The sequence below is a fragment of the Agelaius tricolor genome, unplaced genomic scaffold (assembly GCF_023055355.1).
Source record: "Agelaius tricolor isolate 1412-34295 unplaced genomic scaffold, bAgeTri1.0.p SCAF_19, whole genome shotgun sequence".
In the NCBI taxonomy this organism is placed as follows: Eukaryota; Metazoa; Chordata; class Aves; order Passeriformes; family Icteridae; genus Agelaius; species Agelaius tricolor.
Window position 1 is genome coordinate 12077501 of NW_027269279.1, and position 23575 is coordinate 12101075.

General features: G+C 37.6%; 1 protein-coding gene across 43 annotated transcripts in view; it reads right to left on the reverse strand.

The window, feature by feature from the left end:
* RBFOX1 (RNA binding fox-1 homolog 1) overlaps nt 1-23575 on the reverse strand; it is a 1203461-nt gene that overhangs the window by 4563 nt on the left and 1175323 nt on the right. For 9 of the 43 annotated variants that reach the window (XM_071444290.1, XM_071444292.1, XM_071444289.1 and 6 more), the window contains one exon: nt 11039-11091. The exons of the other annotated variants lie outside the window; for them this stretch is intronic. In XM_071444290.1, the coding sequence (XP_071300391.1) occupies nt 11039-11091 (53 nt within the window). The remainder of the gene's footprint in view (nt 1-11038; nt 11092-23575) is intronic. 43 annotated transcript variants of the gene reach the window in all.

Here is a 23575-nt window from a genome sequence, read left to right on the forward strand (position 1 = left end):
TGGCACACAGAGCTTTGCTGCCCAGCCTGGGGAACACAGGGAGCCCCCTCAGTGAGATGGACCTGCCAGCCAGAGACAGCCTCCACTGCAAGTGTCTCACATATTTCCCATAATCAAACAATTTGCATTTGCTCTCAGGTGTCACATAGACCAACAAAAGCAATCTTGTAATTACAATGCTGTCTTGAATACAAGGGCTAATGCAGCAAGCAAGGTTTAACAATGCCCTTGATAGCTCTTAAAATAAATAAAAAAAAATTGGTTTTTAGTCTTATGTGAACAGTAACCACAGACTGGTCTCATTCTCTATAACTACCTTCTTTTTCAAATTCATGTACAAATTTACTTTTTTTTTGAAAAGAGGACAATTGTTCTATTTTATTATCATATGTTTGCTCCTCCACAAGCAGAATCTGATTAGTGGATTCTGAGCTAACCAGCTGAGGGAAAGCTGAGAAAGGAATGTTTCCATGGCATATGCAATCCTCCACCACCCACTACTGTGGGTCCTGGATGTGAGGTAGAGAAAAGGACCAAATTATCTGCACTACACATTCCCACCTACCCAGAGACATCTTCAAGGAGGGAGCAGAAATTACCATAGACAATAAATCCTTAATTCTCCATCTCAGTGAGCCAACATTTCCCAGATTATGAGGCATTCCTTTCATATGGAAATCCAGCAAATCACCTCCTGTGACAACTCTGCCCACTAAAGTGCTCAGTATGGAAAAGACAGACTGAACATCCCTGTCTCTCACTCTCTGCACAAACATAGGGCCCCACACTCAGAGAAATCAAATGCCTTCCTTTTCCAAGAATACATAACCACACATCTTGATGGAAAAAACCAAAAAGTAGAAAACAGTTCAGTAAGAACAAATTTCCAAGTGTACAGGTGCTCATATTCAGCATTTTGAATTAGACTTTTTTTTTTTTTTCCCCAGCAGGAGTGCAGCATTTTCAGCAAGTGTAAGAGTATCTATGTTCTTATAAAGCATTCTAAAGCCTGGATGTTTCACTTCAAAGTGCAACCATTGTAGCTGAAAGCCTCCAGTTGTACTGCCCTGTTTGCTTAGTAAATCCAAATTCCTATGAAGGGATAATACATTAAAAATGAATGAATTTATTTAAGCACCCCAAGTTCGTGAGTGTGGGCTCTGTATCTCACCCCACAGCTGTGTTTGCTTTAGATTTGGGTAGAGAAGTCTTCATTGCTATCAGAGGGATACATGAAATTCCAGGGCTAGCAGTGTGTTAGGCAATTGCTTTCCTTAAGACCTGGTCTGAAACTCAGGAAAATATGTGTAAAAGGCTTGTGTAAAATACATTAGTTCTTCTTTTTCTTCCAAAGCACTGATGAGTAAGGGATTCAATTTTTATATCTATTCTATTTAAATACTTGGCATCCAAGAACACCTATCTTAAGAAATTACCCAAGAAAGGAAACGGGCAATTCCCACTGGAAAAGCAAGGGAAGGAAAGCAGCTCACATCAGTCTGTGTTGGGTAAAGGACTTGGTGACTCTCTGAGCTGGAAAAGCAGTCTGAGAGCTCTCTGAGCAGGCTTGACACACTCTGCACCTCTCTGGTAGGAAGAACTTCCATAACCCTCAGCCTTGGAACCTCCACATTAGGATGCAACCATGATTTGAAATACTCAAGAACAGAATCCCTTGTGTCTCTTTTACCTGCACTGAAGGGAAGAAGACACTACTGCTCTATGCCAATTTTTAAAATATCATTATTATTTTAATTCTTCCCAGCCAAATTTCATTCCAACAGTAAGAAAATATCTAGGAAGGGAAAATGATTAATTTAAAGGCAGACATATTTCCTTCATGTCCTTAGCAACATGCAAGAGGAATTGCATATACTATTATTTTACACGCTTAATGCCATGATTATTACTTTTGTATCAATGGAAAGTAGTATATTTCCTTGGTTTTTATTTTTTCCTGATTATCTGGTATAGCTGCAATGCTGAGCAAGGGCTGTAAATCTCTATCTGTAAAAAAAAAATTGATTTTGGTCCAGTGCTAGGGCTGCATTTTGCCTCCATCCCACTTCCCATTCCTGCAGGACCCTGGGCTGTGTCCCACTGCCTCACAACCAAAATCCAAGAGGCCACCTAGGATGGCATCAAGTAGCCCAAATGCAAGGGCCTCTTGTAAGGAAGGACCAAGCCTGGATACCAGGGCTCAGGCTGTATTAAATTATTATTACATTTAAGCCAGCTGCTGAAGTAACTGTCAAGTTTACAACATTGATGCAATAAACCATGTTGCTAATAATATTATTATATCAATATTCAACAGAAATCTTGACCACTGATGGGAAAAATATGGATAAACATGCACATTAAGCAATTTCAAAGGATGAAAATATGACTGTTTCAACCCAGTATTGACTTCTGAGTACATTTTTATTACCCTTTTTCCAAAGCAGCAATGACTTATTGTCAGTGTTTTACATGGCTTTTTCCATCCTTCTATATAAACCATGTCTCTTTTCTTAAAACAAGAGTTGTGAAGAAATCCTAATGTGAGAACTGTGACCAAAGGTAATCCTTGCTCCTTAAAAAGAATGGTTTATATTTATATTATAATAATGCTAAAGCTTTTACTGTGATATTAACATAGAAATGTTACTGCAGAATTAGTGATGCTTATATTCTTGTTGAAACAACAAACACTTGTTTTTCTTTTACAGGATATTGAAATTCCACTTAAACAAATATGTCCAATGTAAACACAAAATAAAATGTAAAAAGAATCCTTCCAAATCTTCTATAAAAGAAAATATATAAAATTAAACTGCACAATTTTCATTTCTGCACGCTCCTGAATACACTTGACATACGTAAGCACAAACATGGATGAAAATATTTCCAAAGGGGAAAGAACACATGCTCAGATATTATCTGTGAAAAAGATGCATTGAAATTCCTCTGTGATGAATAGACTTTTTTTTTTTTTTTCTCCTCAGGGTGACCTCTACCTTCAGAATATGATGGTTTTATTATGATTAATAAATTTCATTTCCACAGAGGAAAGGAACAGTGTCAGCTTAAACTTAAAGCAAGTGGGTTTCTTTTTAAATGCTAATTTTTAAACACGCCCTTGCATGACACGAAATTTAGAAGCTCAGAAGGTTAGCAGAATAGATTCTGATTTCCAGGCTGAAAATAGGAAGAAGGATTTAAACTATATTGTCACACTGCAAATCAGTGAGCTGCTTCAGTCCCACACACACTGCTTCACTTACTCACTGCTATGCCAGCCTGCTTGCTCCTCATTACAATTAGTGGCATTTAAATGCTTTGTGATCATTTACACTGCAAATTATCATTCTAGGTAAACAACTTACTGAAATTTAGGACGTGCCAATGGTAAGGTGGTGAATAAATTAATAGTCAATGCCATTCTCTGGGTATTTTACAGGATGATAAAACAATGTAGCCAAAGCAATATGCACAAATTCTTGTCTCAGAACACAGCTGATGAACAATTTTGATGCATCACTAACTAGAACAAGGTGTGCTCCTCTATTTTCCACTGTATCTGGGACAAGCATTCAGGACAGCATGAGGAAAAAACACGTTTGCTAGCATTTTGCTAACATACTGACACTGGTTCTTAAATAGCTGGACAAACAACTTCCTGGGAAATAACTGAGAAAAAACCCCAGTGTAGCCATGCTACTTTCCATAAATGTAGCCATAAGCAATTCACCAATAGATGGCATGATCTTTACTTATGCTATGCCTTAATTTCTTCAACCATTTTCAGCAGAGGGTTGAAAAATGCTAAAGTACTTAAAAATGCTAAAAAATGTGTAAATAAAATGACAATTTGTTGTTTATTTTTTTTTTTTTTTAAGTAACTTAAAAAGGGAAAATGTAGGATCTATTTTGTTAGGGCCTTTGAAAGGGAGTATCTCTCTAAGCAATCAGTAGTAGGTGTTGTTGAAATCTCTAAAAATTGGGGAATTCTGCGCCTGTTTGATCATCAATGCCATTTCAGGATTTTAAATTCCCACACCTGGGACAGGCACTGGACCTCCAATACTGGCGACATTTAGAAGCTCCTAAATAACATACACACTAACAAATAAGGAAAAATTCACCACATAAAATATGAACAAAGTTAACACATTTTCCTCAAGTGATTTGAGAGGTATAGAAGGAGAATTTTAAAGAATTTGATACACTTGTTTTACTTATCATTATCAACTGCCCTCCATTTTTTCAAATCTAATATTGCTGGAGGAACTACAGAAAATTATGAACCTGCTTAAGAGGTATAAAGAGAGAAGTTAAAGCTTGGTCACTACTTCAGATCAAACCCTGACCTCAGCCATATTTCAAGCAAAGCTGTGTGCCACTGGGAAGCTCATCTTTCTAACTTTGCCCCAATATTATCCACTCCTTACCCACTTCAACTTCAATTGAACAATCAAGTAATAAAATTGCTTCTGGAAGGAATACAAGGAAAGCAAGTTTACCTGGCCTAAATACCACATAAATGCAGAAATTATTCCAAAAACTGACTTGGTGCTCTTCCTCTTGGTCCCACCAGTCACACACCACACTGCTGAGCAGTATTTTGGGCTCAATGGGTCGAACCTGTGCAGCAGGTTTAACCTAAAATTTAACCTAAAATTCATCATTTAACCTAAAATTCAACCTTTAACCTAAAATTCATCCCACTGTGGTAGGATGGTGTCTGCTGGTGGTGTTCAAAGAATGTGCAAACAACCAATTAACTTCATTTTAGATATTAACACCAAGGGACTCCGGGCATTTCAGGCACCTGAATCACCAACAGGTCTCTCTCTACCTCAGAAGGCAATGAACAAAGATGTCTCTGAAGTTTTTACTTAAGTTTAAGGAAACTGAAATCTGCTGATCAAAACAATTTCCAGGCATTTGCCTTGATTGGAAAGGTTAAGAATGCTGAAATTCTCCTTGGCAAGCGTTGAATGCACGCTATCAAACACGGAGGTCACTGTACAAGGCAGGACCATCACATACTTTATTCATAGCATCCTCCTCTTCCATGACCTATAACGTGCTACAGATTTGTGATGTGGAGCAGAGAAAGGATTGGGAAGTGACAGGCAGCACAATAAAGAGTGAAAGTTCCAGATGTAGTGCAGGGCTGAACTCCTGTGTGCCTGCAGAGCCAGAAGGGATTTTTATCACTACAGCACTAACACATCCCTAGATTTTCTCAGAGATAAGAAACTTGACCAGGGTCTACCATGGGTAGAGGGCAATAATGAAAGGTTTCCATGAAAGGATGTTCATAAATATGTCATTGATGAAATATTAAAAGCATTGTTTACTTTTCCTGCAAGTTGGGGGAAAGAGAAAGTAGAGAAGCCTATGCAGACTTTTCTGTAGAGATGAATTTCCAATTCTTGGCTGCTTACTTATGTATGTCACATCTTAGTTTGGCCAGTTAATTTCCTTGCTAATTGACAGGCATGTTTTGCAGAAGTTTCACTGATGCTCAGATGTGGTTTTAATTTTGCTTCTGTTTGCTAGCCTGTATCTTCTTTGAAAATTTGTGAGATGCTTGCAGCCAGCCAAAGCTGAGCTGCCATCTTCTAAAACATTTAAATGAACATGATTGATACTGGTTAATTTGCAGAAACATAGAAGGGTGACAAACAGCAGCACAGGTGATTTTCTCCTAAGCTGATTCTGGATAACTGCAAACTGCAGCAATCCTAGGCACAGATCTCAGCTTAAGATCTCTCATTTAGTTTCAGTCTTGCTGTGTGGATTTCCACCAGGGTGGGAATTGAAGCTGATGCCTAGTCAAAAGTCAAACAGAATTCTATGCACCACCACCTTTCTGTGTAGCTTCTATCCAAGAAACTTACATTTTATATAAACTTATTAAAAAAAGCCACTGGGGAATCTGAGGCTTGCCATCAGGTGACACCTAAACCCAACTCTATTCCAGTGAAAAGAAAGCATTTCTTAGTTCTGTAAAACACTTTCTTATTACTATTGCTGTTATATTTAGGGCAATAAAGCTTGAAGAAATTCTCATCTAGTGCAATAATAAATAAACTGAGTACATTATTTATAAAATTGTAAAGCAGTCTTTTGTGATCATGTATAAAGTTCTGCAACCATAGCGTTGTTTTATGTGTTATTTATAGCATTGCTTTATTTATTTGCAATATGATAATCTCAAGATATTAGAAGTGAATCCTTGCTCATTTAATGGACTTGTATACAGGCATCCATACATGCACACACACACACATCATCTTTCATGTGCTCTATTTTCAGCCTACCAGAGAAAAACCAATCTAATTGCTTCATTAAAAAACCAGCCCAGCAGGAGATGCACACGTGCCTACAGGCACTTGTTGAGGACAAACACAGATAATTCACTATTTCTGTTATCAAAGGAGCTTCACATTGCAAATCCTCCATTTACAAACGACAGGACCTCAGCTTTCCCTAATCTTGCGGAGTTGTCACGTGTGAGCAGCCATGCGGGCTGACCCAGAGCCGCGAGCACCGGGCGGGCAGGCTGGCACACAGGCAGTGACAGCCAGGGCTGACAAACAGGAGCCCATCAACCCTCCTCAAAGGAGAACAGGGGGTCATCAAAGTGTTTACTGATTTTTATCAACTGGTCCAATAGCTGAACATCTTCAGCACACGACTACCCGCAGCAGTAAAAGCTGTGACAAATGGAATTCCATATAAGGAACTATTTATAGCAGCAGTAAATGCGAGTTTAAACTGCCAACATAAAGGACACTTGAATTTATAGAAGAAGTTTAATTTTGTGCATTAGTGCAACATTTCCTAGTCTTTCCGGAGCAAAAACTTCACTATCTGCCATTTTTCACAGGGAACAGCAGTACAGCCTTAAATAAATACTAGAACAGAAACCATACGATGCTCCTTCATCTTCATTTTTTATTTGATTAGCAGAAGAGCACAGCATCATAATAAAAGCATCTCACAGAAAATGGTTCTTTTCCCAAACTGCTTCATGAAATGAAGTCAAACCCATTGGCAGCAATAGTAAAAGGTAAGAACCTCTCTCAACTGAGCATATGTCTTCACACAGTCATTCTAACAGGCTGAAGAAACACCTCTGAAGCTGCATTCTTCCCAAGAGTTTGGATGGAACTCTTTCAAATTCCATTTTAAGAATATGGTCTAATCACTGTCGCCTACCAGACACATGAACAGGTCAGTGAGATGCATGCAAATTTGTCTGGCAAAAATCTGACCAGCTGCAATTACTTATTTACCTACCCTGGCAGAGGTAGGTTTGCCACAACAGGCACTGCAGCCACTCTAAGCACTTCATCAAACATTAATTTGTTTTAAACCAGTATCTCCATATTTGCTATTGTTCGATGAATTAAATTTGTGGCAGTGTTAGTGCTGACAGGTTAATGATAGTATACAGGGAAATTGCAATGACTGGAGCAATTTCATTTGTTAAAAATGGCCAATATTCTCTTCAAATATTTCAATAGCACAAACCCCGTGGTTTGCTTGTTGAAGCTGCTTGCTTTTATTCAACATCTTTGCTGGAGTTATGAAGTTAAACCTTTCAAAATGTTTAATCTATTTTGGAGACTGTATCTTTCTCCAAATGGAGGTCAATAACTTAATTTATGACTGTCAACTTCTAAAGCTTTATAAAGCATTTCTTTTGCTTGCATGCAGACACACAGAGAATCCTTTCTCCTGGGACTGATTCTGCTCAAAAATGTAAATAAATACAGTCACAATTGGACAGGTGTTATATCCACTTCCACCATACTTCATTCCAAATTCAGCTTTATATAAACCCTTGCCTTTCTCTCTGTTATTTCAAAATCATAAACTGCAAATACTCTCAGGAGAAAAATAATACCAAGCATACATCAACACTGGATTTTTTTTTTTGCTTCTACATAAAGGCTGGATAATAGTTAAAAACTGGAAGAAGAGAGAGAGATAATATAAATATAAAATAATAATCCTGTCCCATTTTTACACAAAAAATATAAAATGTCATTTGCAGGTACATGTGAGAATGCACTTGCAAAAGACACTAAAAATGCTTTTTCTTTCCAAACTATGAATTTTGATGTTACAAAACCTAAAAGAGGAAACAGAAAAATAGATTGAGCACTGATTTGAAAAATTCACTAAGAATGCTAAAGCTGCAAAATGAACAATGTTCTGCAACCAACAAGTAAATAGGCCACAGGTTTATTCTGGGTCTCATTCTGATTTATCCAGAGACTGACAGGGCAGCTGCCCATTGCCCCCATCAGACAAGAACCCCAGGATTAATTCTCCCCTAGTGCAACTATAGTCAGCAATTTGCTCAAGGAAGGTCCTCAGAGATCCTTGTTAAAATTCCATCATCAAGCCAAGAGGAGTTTCTCATAGTTTCCCTGTCTCTTTTCTAGTTCAGATCTGCTTGCAAACCCTTTAATCATGTCTGCCAGAGAAGATCTATCCCAGAAGTGCAGAACTTCTCTTCTGAACAGTAATTATTTTTAGCCTCAGAATGCACTGGATGCAATGAAGAGTGAAATGCTTTTACATTTCCCATGGAAGGATCCCTCTGTCAGAGAGCTGAGGAGGTTTCCCTCTGTCATGTGCATTCAGGAACAGACAGAGATGCACAAACAGAAATGTGTTTATGGACACAAATCACTCATTAACACATTCATCTATTCAAGATTACTGTATTACCAAATAAAAAGAGATACAAAGATAGCATGTGGCTGAGGGCTAAGTATCCTCTGGCAGGAATGATGAAGGATTGAGAAGAAAAGAATGAATATTACCAGCAGAACCACCCAAGAGCTCCCATTTCCAATTGATGATCAAGCTCCAACCAAAGCATTACTTGTTATATATTACTGTTTGAAATCCACAAACACACCCATCCTTTACAGGGAGGCAATACAAACGTGTATATACTCACATTTCAAACATTGAGCATGTTTATAAGTATCTTCACTTGATATCAACTTTACAAACACAGTGGAATTACTGTCATTGAGCTTAGGAGCACTAAAAAAAGCACTATAAAATCACACTACAGCTGATTTGCATGCATCTGAAAAATCACAGGAAGGTTAGCTTTGGTTCTCAGAGTATCTCTATTTTTGCTCCATGTATTAAAACATAAAACATCAGATAATAAAAATAGTTGAAGTCAACTTACAAATCCAAAAGACCAAATTCAACTTTAGCAATTTGACTCACAGGAATATGGGCTGGAGAATTACTTTTTTATGAAGCCAAAAGTCATTTAAATTCTATTACTGAAACTTAGGTATATAAGAAACAGCAGGTACAGGCTTTTCATCACCTTTCTCCTTCATATTTAGTGCAAAAAAAGTCACCTATAGTCACCTGTGATGGATGTCTTTATCAAATGCTCAAAACCATGCCTTGCAAAAATACCTTACTGTTGAATCAATTCAACAAAGGTAATCAACTGGTAAACTGAAAAGTTTTAATTAGTACACACAGAGATCCATTTCCTTTTATGTAAAGTTCACTGAAGGCACTTATAATTAAATTTATATTTTACATAAATAATATATTTTTGATTGGAATTCTAAAAAAAGTTGTATATGGAATATCTGCAATAAAGTCATGGGCACTTAAACTGTGCCTGAATTGAGAGAGAAAAATTTCTTTACTAGAACACGAATTATTGCTTAGAAGGGTTCACTTTGCAAAACTGGACCCACAGACCTCGCATCTAACTCAAAAATTACAAGTTCAAAAATTGCTAAAATAAATATTTTATTCTTACTTCGCAAAGCTTAGATTTACAAATTAGCAGCCTCCCTACCACAGCTCTCTTCAATGAAGAGCTGAGCAGGAAGCTCAAGTGGAATAACCAAAGTCAAAATCCAAGTTGAGTGATATGAAGAATGTGACAAATGTTGGCTTCTCAAAATGCATTTACTTCATAATTTATAGGACTTGGAAAAATCTATGTTAAATCAGGTTTAACTACAGAAGAACTTTTCAGATTACCACCAAAAGTGCTTCATAGAAATTAAGACAATTTTATCATATTTTGGGTTTATCTATGATCATCTTTTCCATAAATAAATGTTCTCTATTTGTTTCTATGTAGATAACCATAAACAGAAATCTCATCACCTTTCATTTATTTCTGCTAATAAAAAACTCTATCAGCAAACACTTCTTAATACCAACATTTGATTTCACACTATATACCCTTTCATCCTTCAATATGAGAAGTTCTATGAACTTGATTTTTTGCACAACATCATTTGCAGAATAAGCCCCAGCACCATTACTATTTATTTTAGCCTTTTGATTTCTTATGTAGCAACATAACACCATCCTTACCTGAATTAAGACTAAGCTTGTTCAAACTCTATTGCTTAAAAGAGAGAAAAACCTCTTGACATATTCAATATATTTAAATAATATAAATAAACCTTTTCAAAACATTGTTCATTCTTCTGTACCCATGGCTTACAACATGACAGTACATGGAGACTTTTTACTTACTAGAGAGCGATCCTCTGAAGGCACAGACCCTCTCTCCCACTATCTCATCCATAGGATAGACTTTGTGAGTGCTTTAGGGTCTGCAATACCCTCGTGGGCATCATTTGCCCCCAACGAGTTGGAAAGAAAATTGTACCATCTATAGCACTTACAATGTCCTGCACACATCTAAGCCTTGGCTCTCCTCACCACTTCTGCTTGGTTTGACTTCTGAAAGTCACAGTCCTAAAGCTTTTATCACAAGGTTTAACACATCCTTACACTCTAGGCCATACCATAAACTGGAAACAAAACACCAAAGTCAGCAAAATAACCTAATGGCTTTCATATGGCAGAACCTATAGGCTGAAGCTATAAATTCATTAAACTATCCCCAAGATTTATACACTATGGACTTTCCTAGGCTTTGTCTTACGATTAAATGCAGCATGTGAAAAAGGATATTGAGACCTGGATGGATGCATCAAGAAGTATCAATGATTGTTACCTGCAGAGGTGTTACAAGAAATTTCATCTGCTGCAACGAAGACGAATTGATTTCTGCAAGAGAAGATAAAATTCACAATACTGCTTGCTGACTGGGAAATGTGCTAGCTGCCAATTGACTTGATGTTTACAGATGGGGTAGGGGAAGGGTGCTTAATTTTAATGAATGTAGCAAGAAAAAGTGTTGAGTACTACAGAGTTTATAAGGATCATGAGGTAGACATGCTGGGATCTTTTAAATGAAATAATGGTGACATTTGGATATGGACTATGTACAAACTCTTGCATTGGAAGCTTCATGTTTAGTGTTACAGATATGTCAATATATTTACGAAGTCTAATAAAAATAAAACAATATATTGAGATTAAAGGGCACTACTGCAAAATATGTAAAAAGCGCTTTTGAAAAAAAATTAAATTGCAATTTACTTTGTGCATCTGAAAGGAGGATATTGAAATTAAAATATTTTGCTTTTTCTATGTCTAATATGACTGCAATCAGAAAATTATTTTTTCTGCTATTTATTAAAAAAAGACATAGTATATTCTCATATACTGTCATCCAAATACATAGAAAAGTCTTTTGCAGAATCTTAGGAGAATAAGCTAGAGATATGAGTAATTTAATATAAACCTTCTCTTGCAAAATTCTTTTTTAAACCAGGTAACATAACAAGAGAAACGCTAAATGCACTATTATTTCAAAATGCAGAAAACTTCATTATGGCACAAATCCTGTTGTCCTTTCTGAAATCCAGGCAACCAGGATTTGTGTAAGTGGAAACCATGTTGAAGAATTAACATCCAATGATTCCTTTATGAGCACACCCACAGCTGCCTCGGGGTATTTCTGCTTTGGGCAGGGTTAATGAGCCCGGGTGCAGAGTTAACACCCGGGTCTGGTTTCCTCCCAGCCCCTGCACTGCCAGGCACAGCAAAAACCTGACCCTGAGCTTTGCACAGCCTTAATGCCAGCCTAGCAGCCAGGAGCCAAAGGATGCAGGCTGAGGAGTGCCTGGGAAAACAGCTCTGCAAGCTGGGAGTGCTGAGCATCCTCCTGAAAACACCATGCAGCAGCAAACGTCCCTCAGGGGCAGCAAAACCTGCAGGAGCTAAGCCCTAAGGGAGCAAAAATCTATTTCTATGACTTCCCCTCCAAGGTAGCAAGAGATTTGAAATTCTCGTTTAGAAATCTGTGAACCTTGTTACTTAGAGGTTCAGATTCTAAGGGGGGGGAAAAAAAATAAATGCAAAACAAAGCAAGGAATCTGCAATCTGCACTGCAGGGACAGGATTGCACAGGTCCAAAAGCAGAGCATTGCTTCTGCCCTAGCAGAAACACTGACACTGGTGAGCTTAGTGATCAAATGGCTCATTCTTGCATTTTCAACTGTTCATTAAGTTCAATTAACAGCTCTTCTCTTTATTTTGCCATCTGCAACAGTTTCAGGAGCTAATGAAATTTACCTAACAAGTAATGCTAAATACACAAAGTAAAAAAAAAAAAAAACAAACAAAAAACAAAAAAACAAAGGGGGATAAATATTACATTATAAATACAGAGCTACTCTGTATTTTATAGGTAGCATAATTTTTCACTGTATTTACTGCTACCACCTCTGTGATAATTATAGACAGGAAAAAGTTAGATGCTTGCCTAAAAAGCCAGTGGCAATGCTGATTTACCAGCTACTGTTTTACAAAAAATCCTTCTGACTCATTTCTGGGAAGTTGTTAAACTGCCCTCTCATCTAAACGAAAAAATCACTTTTCCTTAAAATCTGCCTCTAAAGTGGTTACTGAGAAGTTCCTTTTGTTCCTCTCAGTTCAGAACACTGGAACATTTAGCCACAGAGTCTCTATTTTTAGATGTTAAAATGCAGAATTATCTGCAAGAGTAATATGCTAGTACCTCCAGGAAGACCCCAGAACACTAATGCAATTTATCCTTTGGAATACAAAATATTATTTAAACTATTCTGAAATCTTACTCTTTTTTAACTGAGTCTTTTCTAACTGCGAGCAAAAAAATAAATTTTAAAAAAATTAAATAAACCCAAAGTGATACCTATTTAAAATAACAACTACTATAAACATCTCTTGTTAGACTGCTTCATAGGAAGAAAATATTTTGCTTTTGTAAAATGAATTTCATAACTCCACACATAACTTTTAAAAATATGAAGTTACATATCGGTCAGCATAGCAACTGTGAGAATGACAAGACCAGAGGCTGGAGTCCAATAAGCCAGTTCAATATTTTATAACTAATTAGGTGGGTTTTGTAGCAACTCCTGGAAATTCTTAAGCACTTGGATGGCTTTAATGCCCTTACACTGGCAGGATTTATTTAGCTAAATTCCATAATGTTGTTTGCATAGACTCAGAGAGGGGAAATTGGTCATCAGAAGCACCACAGACAGCACAGCTGATGGCTGCAGCAAGGGTTAATCCTCTGTGTGGGCAACCCCAGAGGGAGTCCTTAGGAGGGAAGGTGGCTCTGTGGGACACCAGATCCCTTCTGTCCTGAGGCAGGAGGGGAGCAGAGGTGCCAGGGACAGCTCACCTTGCCCAGTGCCCTGCAAATGGGGAGTGTTCCCTTTAAAGAGCAAATTCTGCACCAGCTCTGTCGAGCATGCAAGGCTTGAAAACCTCACAAGGAAGATATGATGAAAATTCATGATGCATTTTAGGCTGGTTTAGTGTTCCTCATCACTGCTACACTTGAAATGATTCAAAAAGGTGCAGGAATTGTAAGCGGACCCAACTTTATTATACAATAAGCCCTGCTCAATTAAGATACAGAATCACTTCCATAATTTAATTTGTGTATTAACAGTGAAAGTCTAGGACCAAATTTCTACTGTTCACTGGTTAATACTTCAGATGTAAAAGAGAACACTGATTTAAATAAAAGAAACTTTTTTAAATAAAATTTTAAAAGTTGTTACTGGCTGTGAGAGCCTAAGAAAAAAGAATCAAAAAACTAAACAAACCTGAAAGGATAACACGATAAATACATTGACCTGAATGCTGGATATATCCAACCTGCCAGATCCTCACACCCTGGGCTCAGTGCAATCCTTTTAAGTGCAGGAATGGCACCTTTTGGCAGTCTGAGCCCTCTGGTGTGTCCCAGACAGTGTGGGTCAGGAATCTGTGCTGCTGGGACTCCAAATGGCCGGGTTCCATCCCAGCAGCTCCTTCCCAAGGGCAAACACTCTGCTACTACTGCTTCTCTCAAGCCCATCTATCAATTTTTATCTCTTCTAGCAAATTGAAAACTAACTCATTTTTTACCAGTGTGGTAATAAAGATGGTTTTAAATTTTGGAAAAAAAAAATGTTTAAACATTTGATATATATCCTGAATTCAAACAAGAACAGAAGGGGAAGACAACAGAAGTACTATTATGTGATTTAGATGTGCTTTCTTCCTTTGGGGTAGTTATTGAACCTGCATCACACCATCTTCAAAGGTTTGAATATGTTGTAATTTCCTCTGCTCCATTCCCTGTAGTCCCTTTGGCAGTAACAAATGTGTGCCCCCAGGGCCCCACATCTGACAGAAACCAACCTCTCTCTTTTGGCACCTGCTCTTTCTATCCAGCAGACCTTTTCCATTTCCAATACATTACATGCTTGCTTTCTCCTTGAAACTGTTTGGTGAAAACATGCCATGCTATAGAATAGAGATTTTATATATATATATTTAGGGGCTTAAATTCTTTAATCACTGGAGCCTGAGCCTTGTCTTTTCTATGGCTGCCTAATACACACAAGTATTTCTGTGAAGAAACACCTGATCCATAAGTGATCTACCCACTTTACTAATGGAAAATGCAGAACCTGCAAGTGGAAGATAAAAAGAGATTCAGAGAATGGGTCTCAGACACTTCTGTTTTTATGACTTGGGGGATGTAACTATCATGAAACACAATTCCAAACTAAGTTCACAATAAACTGCTACCCTGAGTGCTTCCTCCAGAAGTTTCCATGGAGTCATCCCACCCTGGGGAAGGAGGAGCTGCTCTGTGTCTGCACCAGTCCCCACTCCCTGAAAAGCAGCAGCTTCCCACCCCCTTTCCCTCCTGCAGTCACTGGCCCTGCTGCTCCTCAGGGCTACAGAGCTCCCAGGTGTCTGGGACTTGATAAACCTGGGTCATGAGGGGTGAAAAACCAGTGCAGGACACACAGGGCCAGTGAGTGCTCTGTGTGCCCTCTCCTCTCCCTAAAATGCTGGGTGGCACTTGGACTTCTCTCCAGTGTTTCACACAGCACATGACTGAGAACAAAATTTTGGCACACACTTAATTTTCACCCATGACTCCCTGAAGTTTCCAATCCCTCCTCCTCAGCACACAGAGCTTCCTTAAAACGGAATACCAGAGGTCAAAGGGGATTTTAAGAAATTAATCACACTGGCTCTAGGAAATTTGAAATGTAAAAGAAGTTATAACCCACTCATATACAGTGATTATGCTTTGTAGACCTGGATTTCTGGGCTTTGCTGACAAATGTAACAAAACTACACAGAAATAATTTTGCCTAACACAGAAGTTCAGACCCCCACCCAAAAAATACAGCAACTGCTGAAAACAGTGCAGAGCCCCAGGACATCAAAATTTAGGATGAAGGCAAACACAACATTGAGCAGAAGTTACAGTGGGAAGATTTAAACTATATTTAATCAGTTGACTTTTTCTGGTAGGACCACCATGGGACTGACAAACAAGGCCAGTATATAGAACTCAAAGATCAGAATCTCAGCTGATAAAATTGCTGCAGCTTAACCCAAAGCCCTGACTTCCCTTCCTGGAGCTGCTCCACACCAAATTCCCCAAGGATCCCCATGCAGCAAAGGTTTTTCCCAGCAGTTATACAGGGTACATCTGTATATTTCTCCATTATATTATTAAAGCTATTATAGATTTCCTTCGTGCTCTAAATGTCAAGACTTTGCTGCTTTTGTAAGGACTCTGATGTTGAGGGCTTTTTCACTATGAATTTCAATATAGCTGACTGCTGGCTCCTTTAATGGTTTCTGCAATATTCAAGGATGGACAAAGTTCCCCTTTATAATCATTTTATGAAGTCCTTCCCAACTCTTTCCTGCTGGTGTCCTAAATTTAAATATCAAGGCTATCAAAGAATTTAAACTTTTTAATATTAGCATAATAACTATAATTAGAAGGTTGATTTTGCTGTTATCATGCTTTATATTCCCATTACTGTAAGATCAAAGTACATTACTGTACCCATAGCATTTGAATCACAACACAAAGACAACTAAACAACTTCACAGCCATACCTCTATGATATATTGAATGAAATAAGAATAAAACTATAAATAATTCATGTGGTATCAAGCTTCAACAACACTAACAGTAACTTGTTTGACCTGATGTGCATTAGGAAGGTTATTAGACTAATGTCTTCAATGTCAGGTTCTTTTTCTCTGCAGAATTTCTCGTTCAACCTAACCAACGATGATGCCAAGACAGAGAAGAAGACGTGGATATTTGGCTTTCACTTAGGTCTCTGCTTTTTACCTTGAGTGATGCTTTCCCCATCACAAAATAATGTTCCCCTACATCCATCATTCCTGACCATTTCTTTCCTGAAATTTTAAGGCAGGCCTTGGAAGCAGATAGAGGAAAAGCCTGACTCAAAAGAAACAAGTGCAGCCATTTCTCTAACCACTGCTGCATAGACAGCACTAAAGCTCAGAGCTCGTCCATCTGCCTGGGCTCAGCTGCCACTGCAGAAGGTGCTGTGTCCCCCTCACCTCCCCAGGTCCCTCCAGGGTGTCTCAAATGGCCCTACAGCCCTGATCCAGGCAGCTCAGCCCAGCCCTTCATTGCCCTGCCACATTCACCACCTCTGCATTGCTCTCATCTGCGTCCTCTTTGTGCTCAGTACAGGACATTTCTCTGTGCTTTAGCCAATGACAAGATGTCTCTACCAAAATTCAGTGCCAAAGACAGCAGGAGAGAGAAAAGGAACAAAATCTCTCATTAAGTGTTGTCCTGCTACCAATCACACAACTTCGTGACCAGAAATAATTTATTTTAATACCAAAAAGTACTTCTGCAATTGCAAAAATCATGAAAAAAAAAAAAAAAAATCAACCCCCAGCTCTTTTAGAAACCAATGGAAATGTGCATCCCCAAGCCCAGTGATATGCCTGCATTATTTCATTTACTTAGAGAGAAAAAACCAACCAACTGACCAACCCAAAAACCTAAAGGGATTAAAAATACCTAAAGGGAAGAATGGTCCACAGAAGGTGCTTTCTCAGAATTGGTATTCTTATCTCAGGCTTTCCCCAGCAGATGGGCAGGCATTTTTATTTTAGCCCTGATGGTGAGCTAGCTGAACAACCCACTCAAATTCTGGAACACAGAGATTCCATTTAGGACAGCCCAACAGTGATGCTGTAAAGCAGATTGGAGGAACGTCCACCCTGCACTCAGGGTGGATACAATAATTCTGCCATGGCAATGTCTTGGATACAAAGCCCCCTTCTCTGTCCTTCCACCAGCCCTCAGTATAAAGAAAATTTCTAGCAAATACATGCAACCTTCCAGCTTAGTACTGTTGTTAAAAAAAACCAAAACAAACAAGTTATTTTTAATATATTGCCACAATGTGGACAACTTCTTGCATCAAAACCAGTGGGAAAATCTGCAGGTCTCTCACCTTTCATATTTTAGATCTAAAAATTTTATTTCCTGATTTTTTTATTTTTTTTTTAATCAGAGCTATACGGATAGACTTGGGTCTACCTCCTATCACCTGCTGCATCAGTGGAATTTTCTGATGTATGGTCATTCAGTATATTATACCTAGTATGAAATTATTTGCTATTAATAATGCAATATACAGAGTCTAAAGATGAATATTCATCTGCAAAAGGAACATGTGATTTTTAAGTAAATCTGGACATTTTTAAGTAAAACCTAAACCTAATAGGTGAAATTCTGAATAGCATACAGCATCTGTACCAGAATTCATACCAATCTCAGTGGCAGAACTGCTCTGCAATTATTGGCCTTTTAGTGTGATTAACACAGTCGAGGCACTTAAATTAAATACTTGAGGAAGTAGTGCAGTAATTCTATTTCAGAAGTGCTCCATGTCAGCAACATAAATCGATGTCATTATGATCCAGGACTGCTAAATTAAGGCTATATTTGAAGTCTTAATATTTATATTTGAAAAATTTGTTTATTACTGTATTTTGGACATATTGTTTATTCTCTTTAGGGCAAAGAAGATTTCTAAGTCAACCTTGCGTAAAGAATCAGTATTTTATTCACTAAAATACATGAAAAACATCCCTTTATTTAACTGGGGGATTTGTTCTTTTTGTATATCATGGCATCCTTAAAATAATGCCTCAAAAACATACTTTATATTTGTTTCTGATTTCATAGCAATTATTACAGTTTACTAGTAACCACCATGTTATCCACTATAACTTTCTTAATATATAGAGGTGAAATTATAAACTTCAGCAATTATAAATAACAATTCTTTCCCTTTACATTATATTAAGTTTGGAATGACTTTACAAATTACTTGACAGCATAATTTTTTTCCTGTTTTAATTAAAATACCATATACACGAGAACCTTGCTAGGATTATTTAAGAATTCATTCAAGAAAAACAAAACGAACTTTAGAAGCTGGTAAATGTTTGGTGCTCACACAAAGTCCTTACTTTACTTTTTTTTTTCTTTTAATGCATGTATATTAAACACCCTACAGCATTTTTCACTAAAAAATGTCTTTAGGATACGTGGATAAACATTCTATTCCCACTCCTGCAGTATTCTTACAATCTGATGTTTGCCTCAGGTGGGTTCTTAGAGTATCAGCAGCTTGACAAGCCCAAAGGAATATGAAAAAAAAAATCTATTTAAATACCTAATCAAATGTTTTGGGCTCCTCGGAGGTGTGAAATGCTACAGTAAAAACATGCAAGAGTGTAAATTGTCTCTTTCTTGATTAATTTCATCAACATTGTTATTTAAAGTTTGTTCTCCTAGTACTTCATCACCTTGCCAGAGCACAGAGCAAATGGCACTAACCCATACAGACTCTATCCATGGCATCCCAGTTTTAGCAATAACATTTTATTCCTTGATCTTCTCTTCCTCTTGCACAATGCTCTTAATTCCTCCTTGGTTTTAGAGCACTCAGGCTGCCAACACTTGGAGCCCGTTCTCATCTGCCTCTTTGCGCTCTATCAAGGCAATGAGCTGAGACCTGAGGAGTGTGTAATTAGCCACTGACATGTCCAAAGGAGCTGTTATGGTCTCTCCTGTCACAGGCAGTGACCCAATGGACTGGAACAGTTTTGGTCTGCTGGATCAGGAATCAATGTTTTAGTAACTCCCCAACTCCGTATTTATCCACTCTGCTGAGTACAACACTGAAAAACTTTCAAGTCACAATTTCTTCCAATAGCCTCTAAGACCAAAGAAGTTTTTATGAGCTAGTAAATGAGATAATTCCTACTTTAGAAATGTTAACCAGTTCTTTCCCCTCCCTCCTTTTAGGGAAGAGGTATGAAAATCCATTAAATAATATATTCATAATGAGAGTTATTTACTATGAGCTTCTACATTAGAATAAGGAACTCCCAAGTTAAAAGTCAGGCTACATAACCAGACATAGGCTGGAGAGATAAACCAAGAGAGGATACTGAAACTGAGATGTAAATGTCAGAATAGGTGCACTGATTTGTTTATTTATTTTTGGGAACATGATGAGCATTTAACAGCTCTCCCTATGCTCAAGAAGAACCTGGCAGCAAAAGAACTGAGCACCTTAAGCTTTGAGCACATCAGGAGGACAGGTATGGAAATCTGGGCTATAGTCTACCTCTACCTTTTCTCCCAGCTTTTTCTTCAGGATTTCTAGCATGGATGTCACAGAAAAAGCCAAGATTTTCCCTGTCTATGGGGATTCCTAAAATATCCCTTGACACTGCAGTGAGTGAGAATGGAGATTAAAAGTAAGAGAAGTAGAAGCAGGGTATGAATGAAACCAGCTCTGACACAACAAAAGTTTAATAATTGCTGTTTGCCATAATTTTGGGCAGGAGCACTGAGCTTTTTCACTACTGTATCCCCTCAGATTGGAACTGGGGGAGGAGTTTCAGCAGTTTCCTGGATATTACATGAACAGTCAAACTACACACAGGTGAATCAAGCCTTCAGAGTACCACCAAACAGGTTAATTCCACCCAGAAGAGAAATGTATTCAAACATCAAAACAGCTTCCTAGAACTGGCAGAAGATGACGTTTTTAGGAAATGGAATTGTTTAAAATGTTTTCCTAAATGTGACTCGCTGAGTCTCCCCCAAAAATGTCATATCTGCAATATTTTAGAACGAGCCATGCTTCAATTATTGTGAAGTACTCTATGCAACATATTTTCATTTCAGGAAATTCTGTCAAAATGTACTAAATGAAAGTCCCTGCTCATGGAATTTCAAACGCTTTGATGATTTTTTTTGTCCCTATAACATTTTCTTTATTCATATTCACCCACTTTTACTTTCTAACTCTTCACAGCAAGGTACTGTTATGGTTACACTATGAGTCATATACTCCAGTCATCCCCAAAATTCTGAATGAACTGGGATGAAAATGAATTATGAAATATTGACATGACTCCAGTGACCCTCTAGTTTGCCAGAGATCACACAGGCATAAAGTTCTAAGAGGTAGATGGCCAAACCCACTGCTTCTCTCTAACAGCCAAGCCAATAATTTGATTTTTATTTGCAATAATAGGGAATAAAGAAGCTTTAGCTACATACAGGATTGTCCAGGAAAAAAAAAAACCAAACAACTAGACCAATAAAGCATCACCACATCAAACCTAAGCAGAAGAAGTGTTAAATACATTCTCTGATGCTGTTAGAAAAGCTAAGCACAACCTCTGTAGCCAGTCAAGGTGCTAACTGAACCTTTCCATTGTCAGAATTTGAGTAACCTAAAATATGGGCTGTACAATTCCTCCTTATGGATCATCCTCCAAACCTTTCAATTTAGGATTCCACTGGGATAGCAAAATACACAAATGCTGGAAGGTTCCAGCTGGAAGTTGAAAAGTTACCACTATATTCTATATTCTAATTTTTTTTCATCTTTCAACCTGATTCCTTTAGAAACTGAAACTGTATAGAGAAGCTCTTTGTCCTTAATCTAAGAAGGCACAATCATGAAATGAATGAGGTACTAGATTTTAAAACATTTATGCTTCTGTAAAATTATTTAATGGAAAATTAAATTCTAGCTCAAGATGCTATTATATTTTATATGCAATCAAAACCTTAATTTTTACTATATATCTCTAGTAATCTTCAACAAGAGAAAATAATTTGAATAAAAATATAGTGGTTTTTCATTGTTTAATCATAAAATACAAGATTATATAGTCCACAACATAATAAAAACTCCCCTCAGCTAAAGAAGCTCACAATTTATATTTTGTGGTTTTTTACTCTTCATTCTAAATTTTCATTCTTTAATGAGCATGTTTACTATTAAATCAAACCTGTACCTATTATATTTTAGGATAATTTGAGCACAAATATCAAGTATTACTCTCAGCTACTTGCCCAAAGACAACTGGAAAATATATTAAAGTATTTCTGCAGACACTACTGCTTTAAAAAAACTGAATACTTCACAAAGACTTGTTAAAAATCTAAACTGTTAGAATATTAGGATTTTATCAGGAGTAAGATTTAAGATCTGGAAGATACATAACTTCTGTATGACAAAACCTTCTCTCTCAAATTTCACAAAACCCTATGTATAACCACAGAACATATAACACAAATTGATAATGGGAGAAAAAAAAAACAAAACAAAACAAACCATATTTTTTACTAGAAAGTGTTACGTGCAAACTATTTTTGAATATGCCTTATTTTATTTAAAAAAAAAAAGCAAAAAAAAAGTCAGCTTCCAGTGATGAGGGAATTAATCCAGACAACAGAGAGGTCAGTGGGAATGTCCCCATAGTCTGGAGCGAGGTTGAAATTGGGTGTTGCAGAAGGGGATGGTGCTCAGAGCAGCATCCTGTGTGTGTGTGTGTGTGTGTGTGTGTGTGATGGATGGGAAGGTGTGTGTATACATGGATACAGCACCATCCATGTATAAACACAGCTGGCCCTGCACGGGGACAGCACAGCCTGGGGCTCTGCCTCCCAGCCAGGGCTGCCTCCCTCCCAGCCAGGGCTCTGCTCCCTGCACTCCCAGACACGTTTTGCACAAACACCGCTGCCAACGTTCGGACGCGCCAAAAAAGGAACAATCCCTCACTCCCATCGGAGGTGCAAGAACCAAATCATAAAACACAAAACCAATAGCCAATCAAGGTGAATAAATCTGCCCAAAGGCTTAATTCAAGCAAGCCATTCACTGAGCTATGTGATGGATCTGTCAAATCCAGTACAGCATTACAGACATACCAGCAACACCAAGTGAACATGCAATGACAAAATGACAATACGCCCCACTGCCATGCTCCGACTCCTTCTACCTCAGGAACACAAAACTGGATGGCCTTGCTAGTTTCTCTTACTTCAGACTTGGACAGAAATCTAACAACTATTTTTTTTTTTTTTTTAATATTCCATGAGAGATGAGTAAGAGCTGTACAAACATTTTATTGACATCTGATTTAGTGTCTTTTGCACATCCTTACAATTATGTTTTTCCAAATATGCTCAGTTTAGAGAGTTTGCCAGGCAAGTTCCAGACTGATAAATATATTTAGACCAATAGGTCCCCTTTTAGGACTTACACTAATTGGAAAACTTATCAGAAATATTTTAACTCTTGGCAAGTTAAACATAATTTTTTGGATCCACTTCTGCAAAGACCTTCATATCTGTACATGCAATTTAATATATGATAGATCACACAATATAAAAATTGAATTCAGAATTTGTATCCAGTGATTGTATTGCTTCATAAATAAAACAAAGTGTACCTGTTTCTTGGTGGTTTTTGTTTTGTGATCCTAAAAAATGACTGGAGAGATCTGCCAGACCTACCCCTGTTGTGAAATTGGGTTTAGGAGTACATGATCTGTCTCAATAAATACTTAGGGGTTTTCATGGATTGGTTTAATGCTATTTCCTTGCCACCTGAATCTCCTCTGTATATCTGTTCCTTGCCTATTTCCAGCAGCATTTCCAACTGTGACAAACAAGGATACCATTGCATTTCTTCAAATAGAGCCCTCTCACACTGATCATTATCAATTGACTTGGTCTATTGATTCTGCAGTCCCAAATCTTTCTGTTAACCTTTATTTTTAATTTACCAAAACATGTCTCCAATCTAAAGATTTCCTCTTTCCATCTCCTGAATTAAGAAGCCTTTCAAATATGGAACATTGCAATTTATAATGGATATGAGTGGTGACCAAAAAAACCAAAGCTTTCCTCATTTTTAAAATTAGTATGAAGTAGTATTTCCATTATATGTCACTGCTTCAGTGGTAC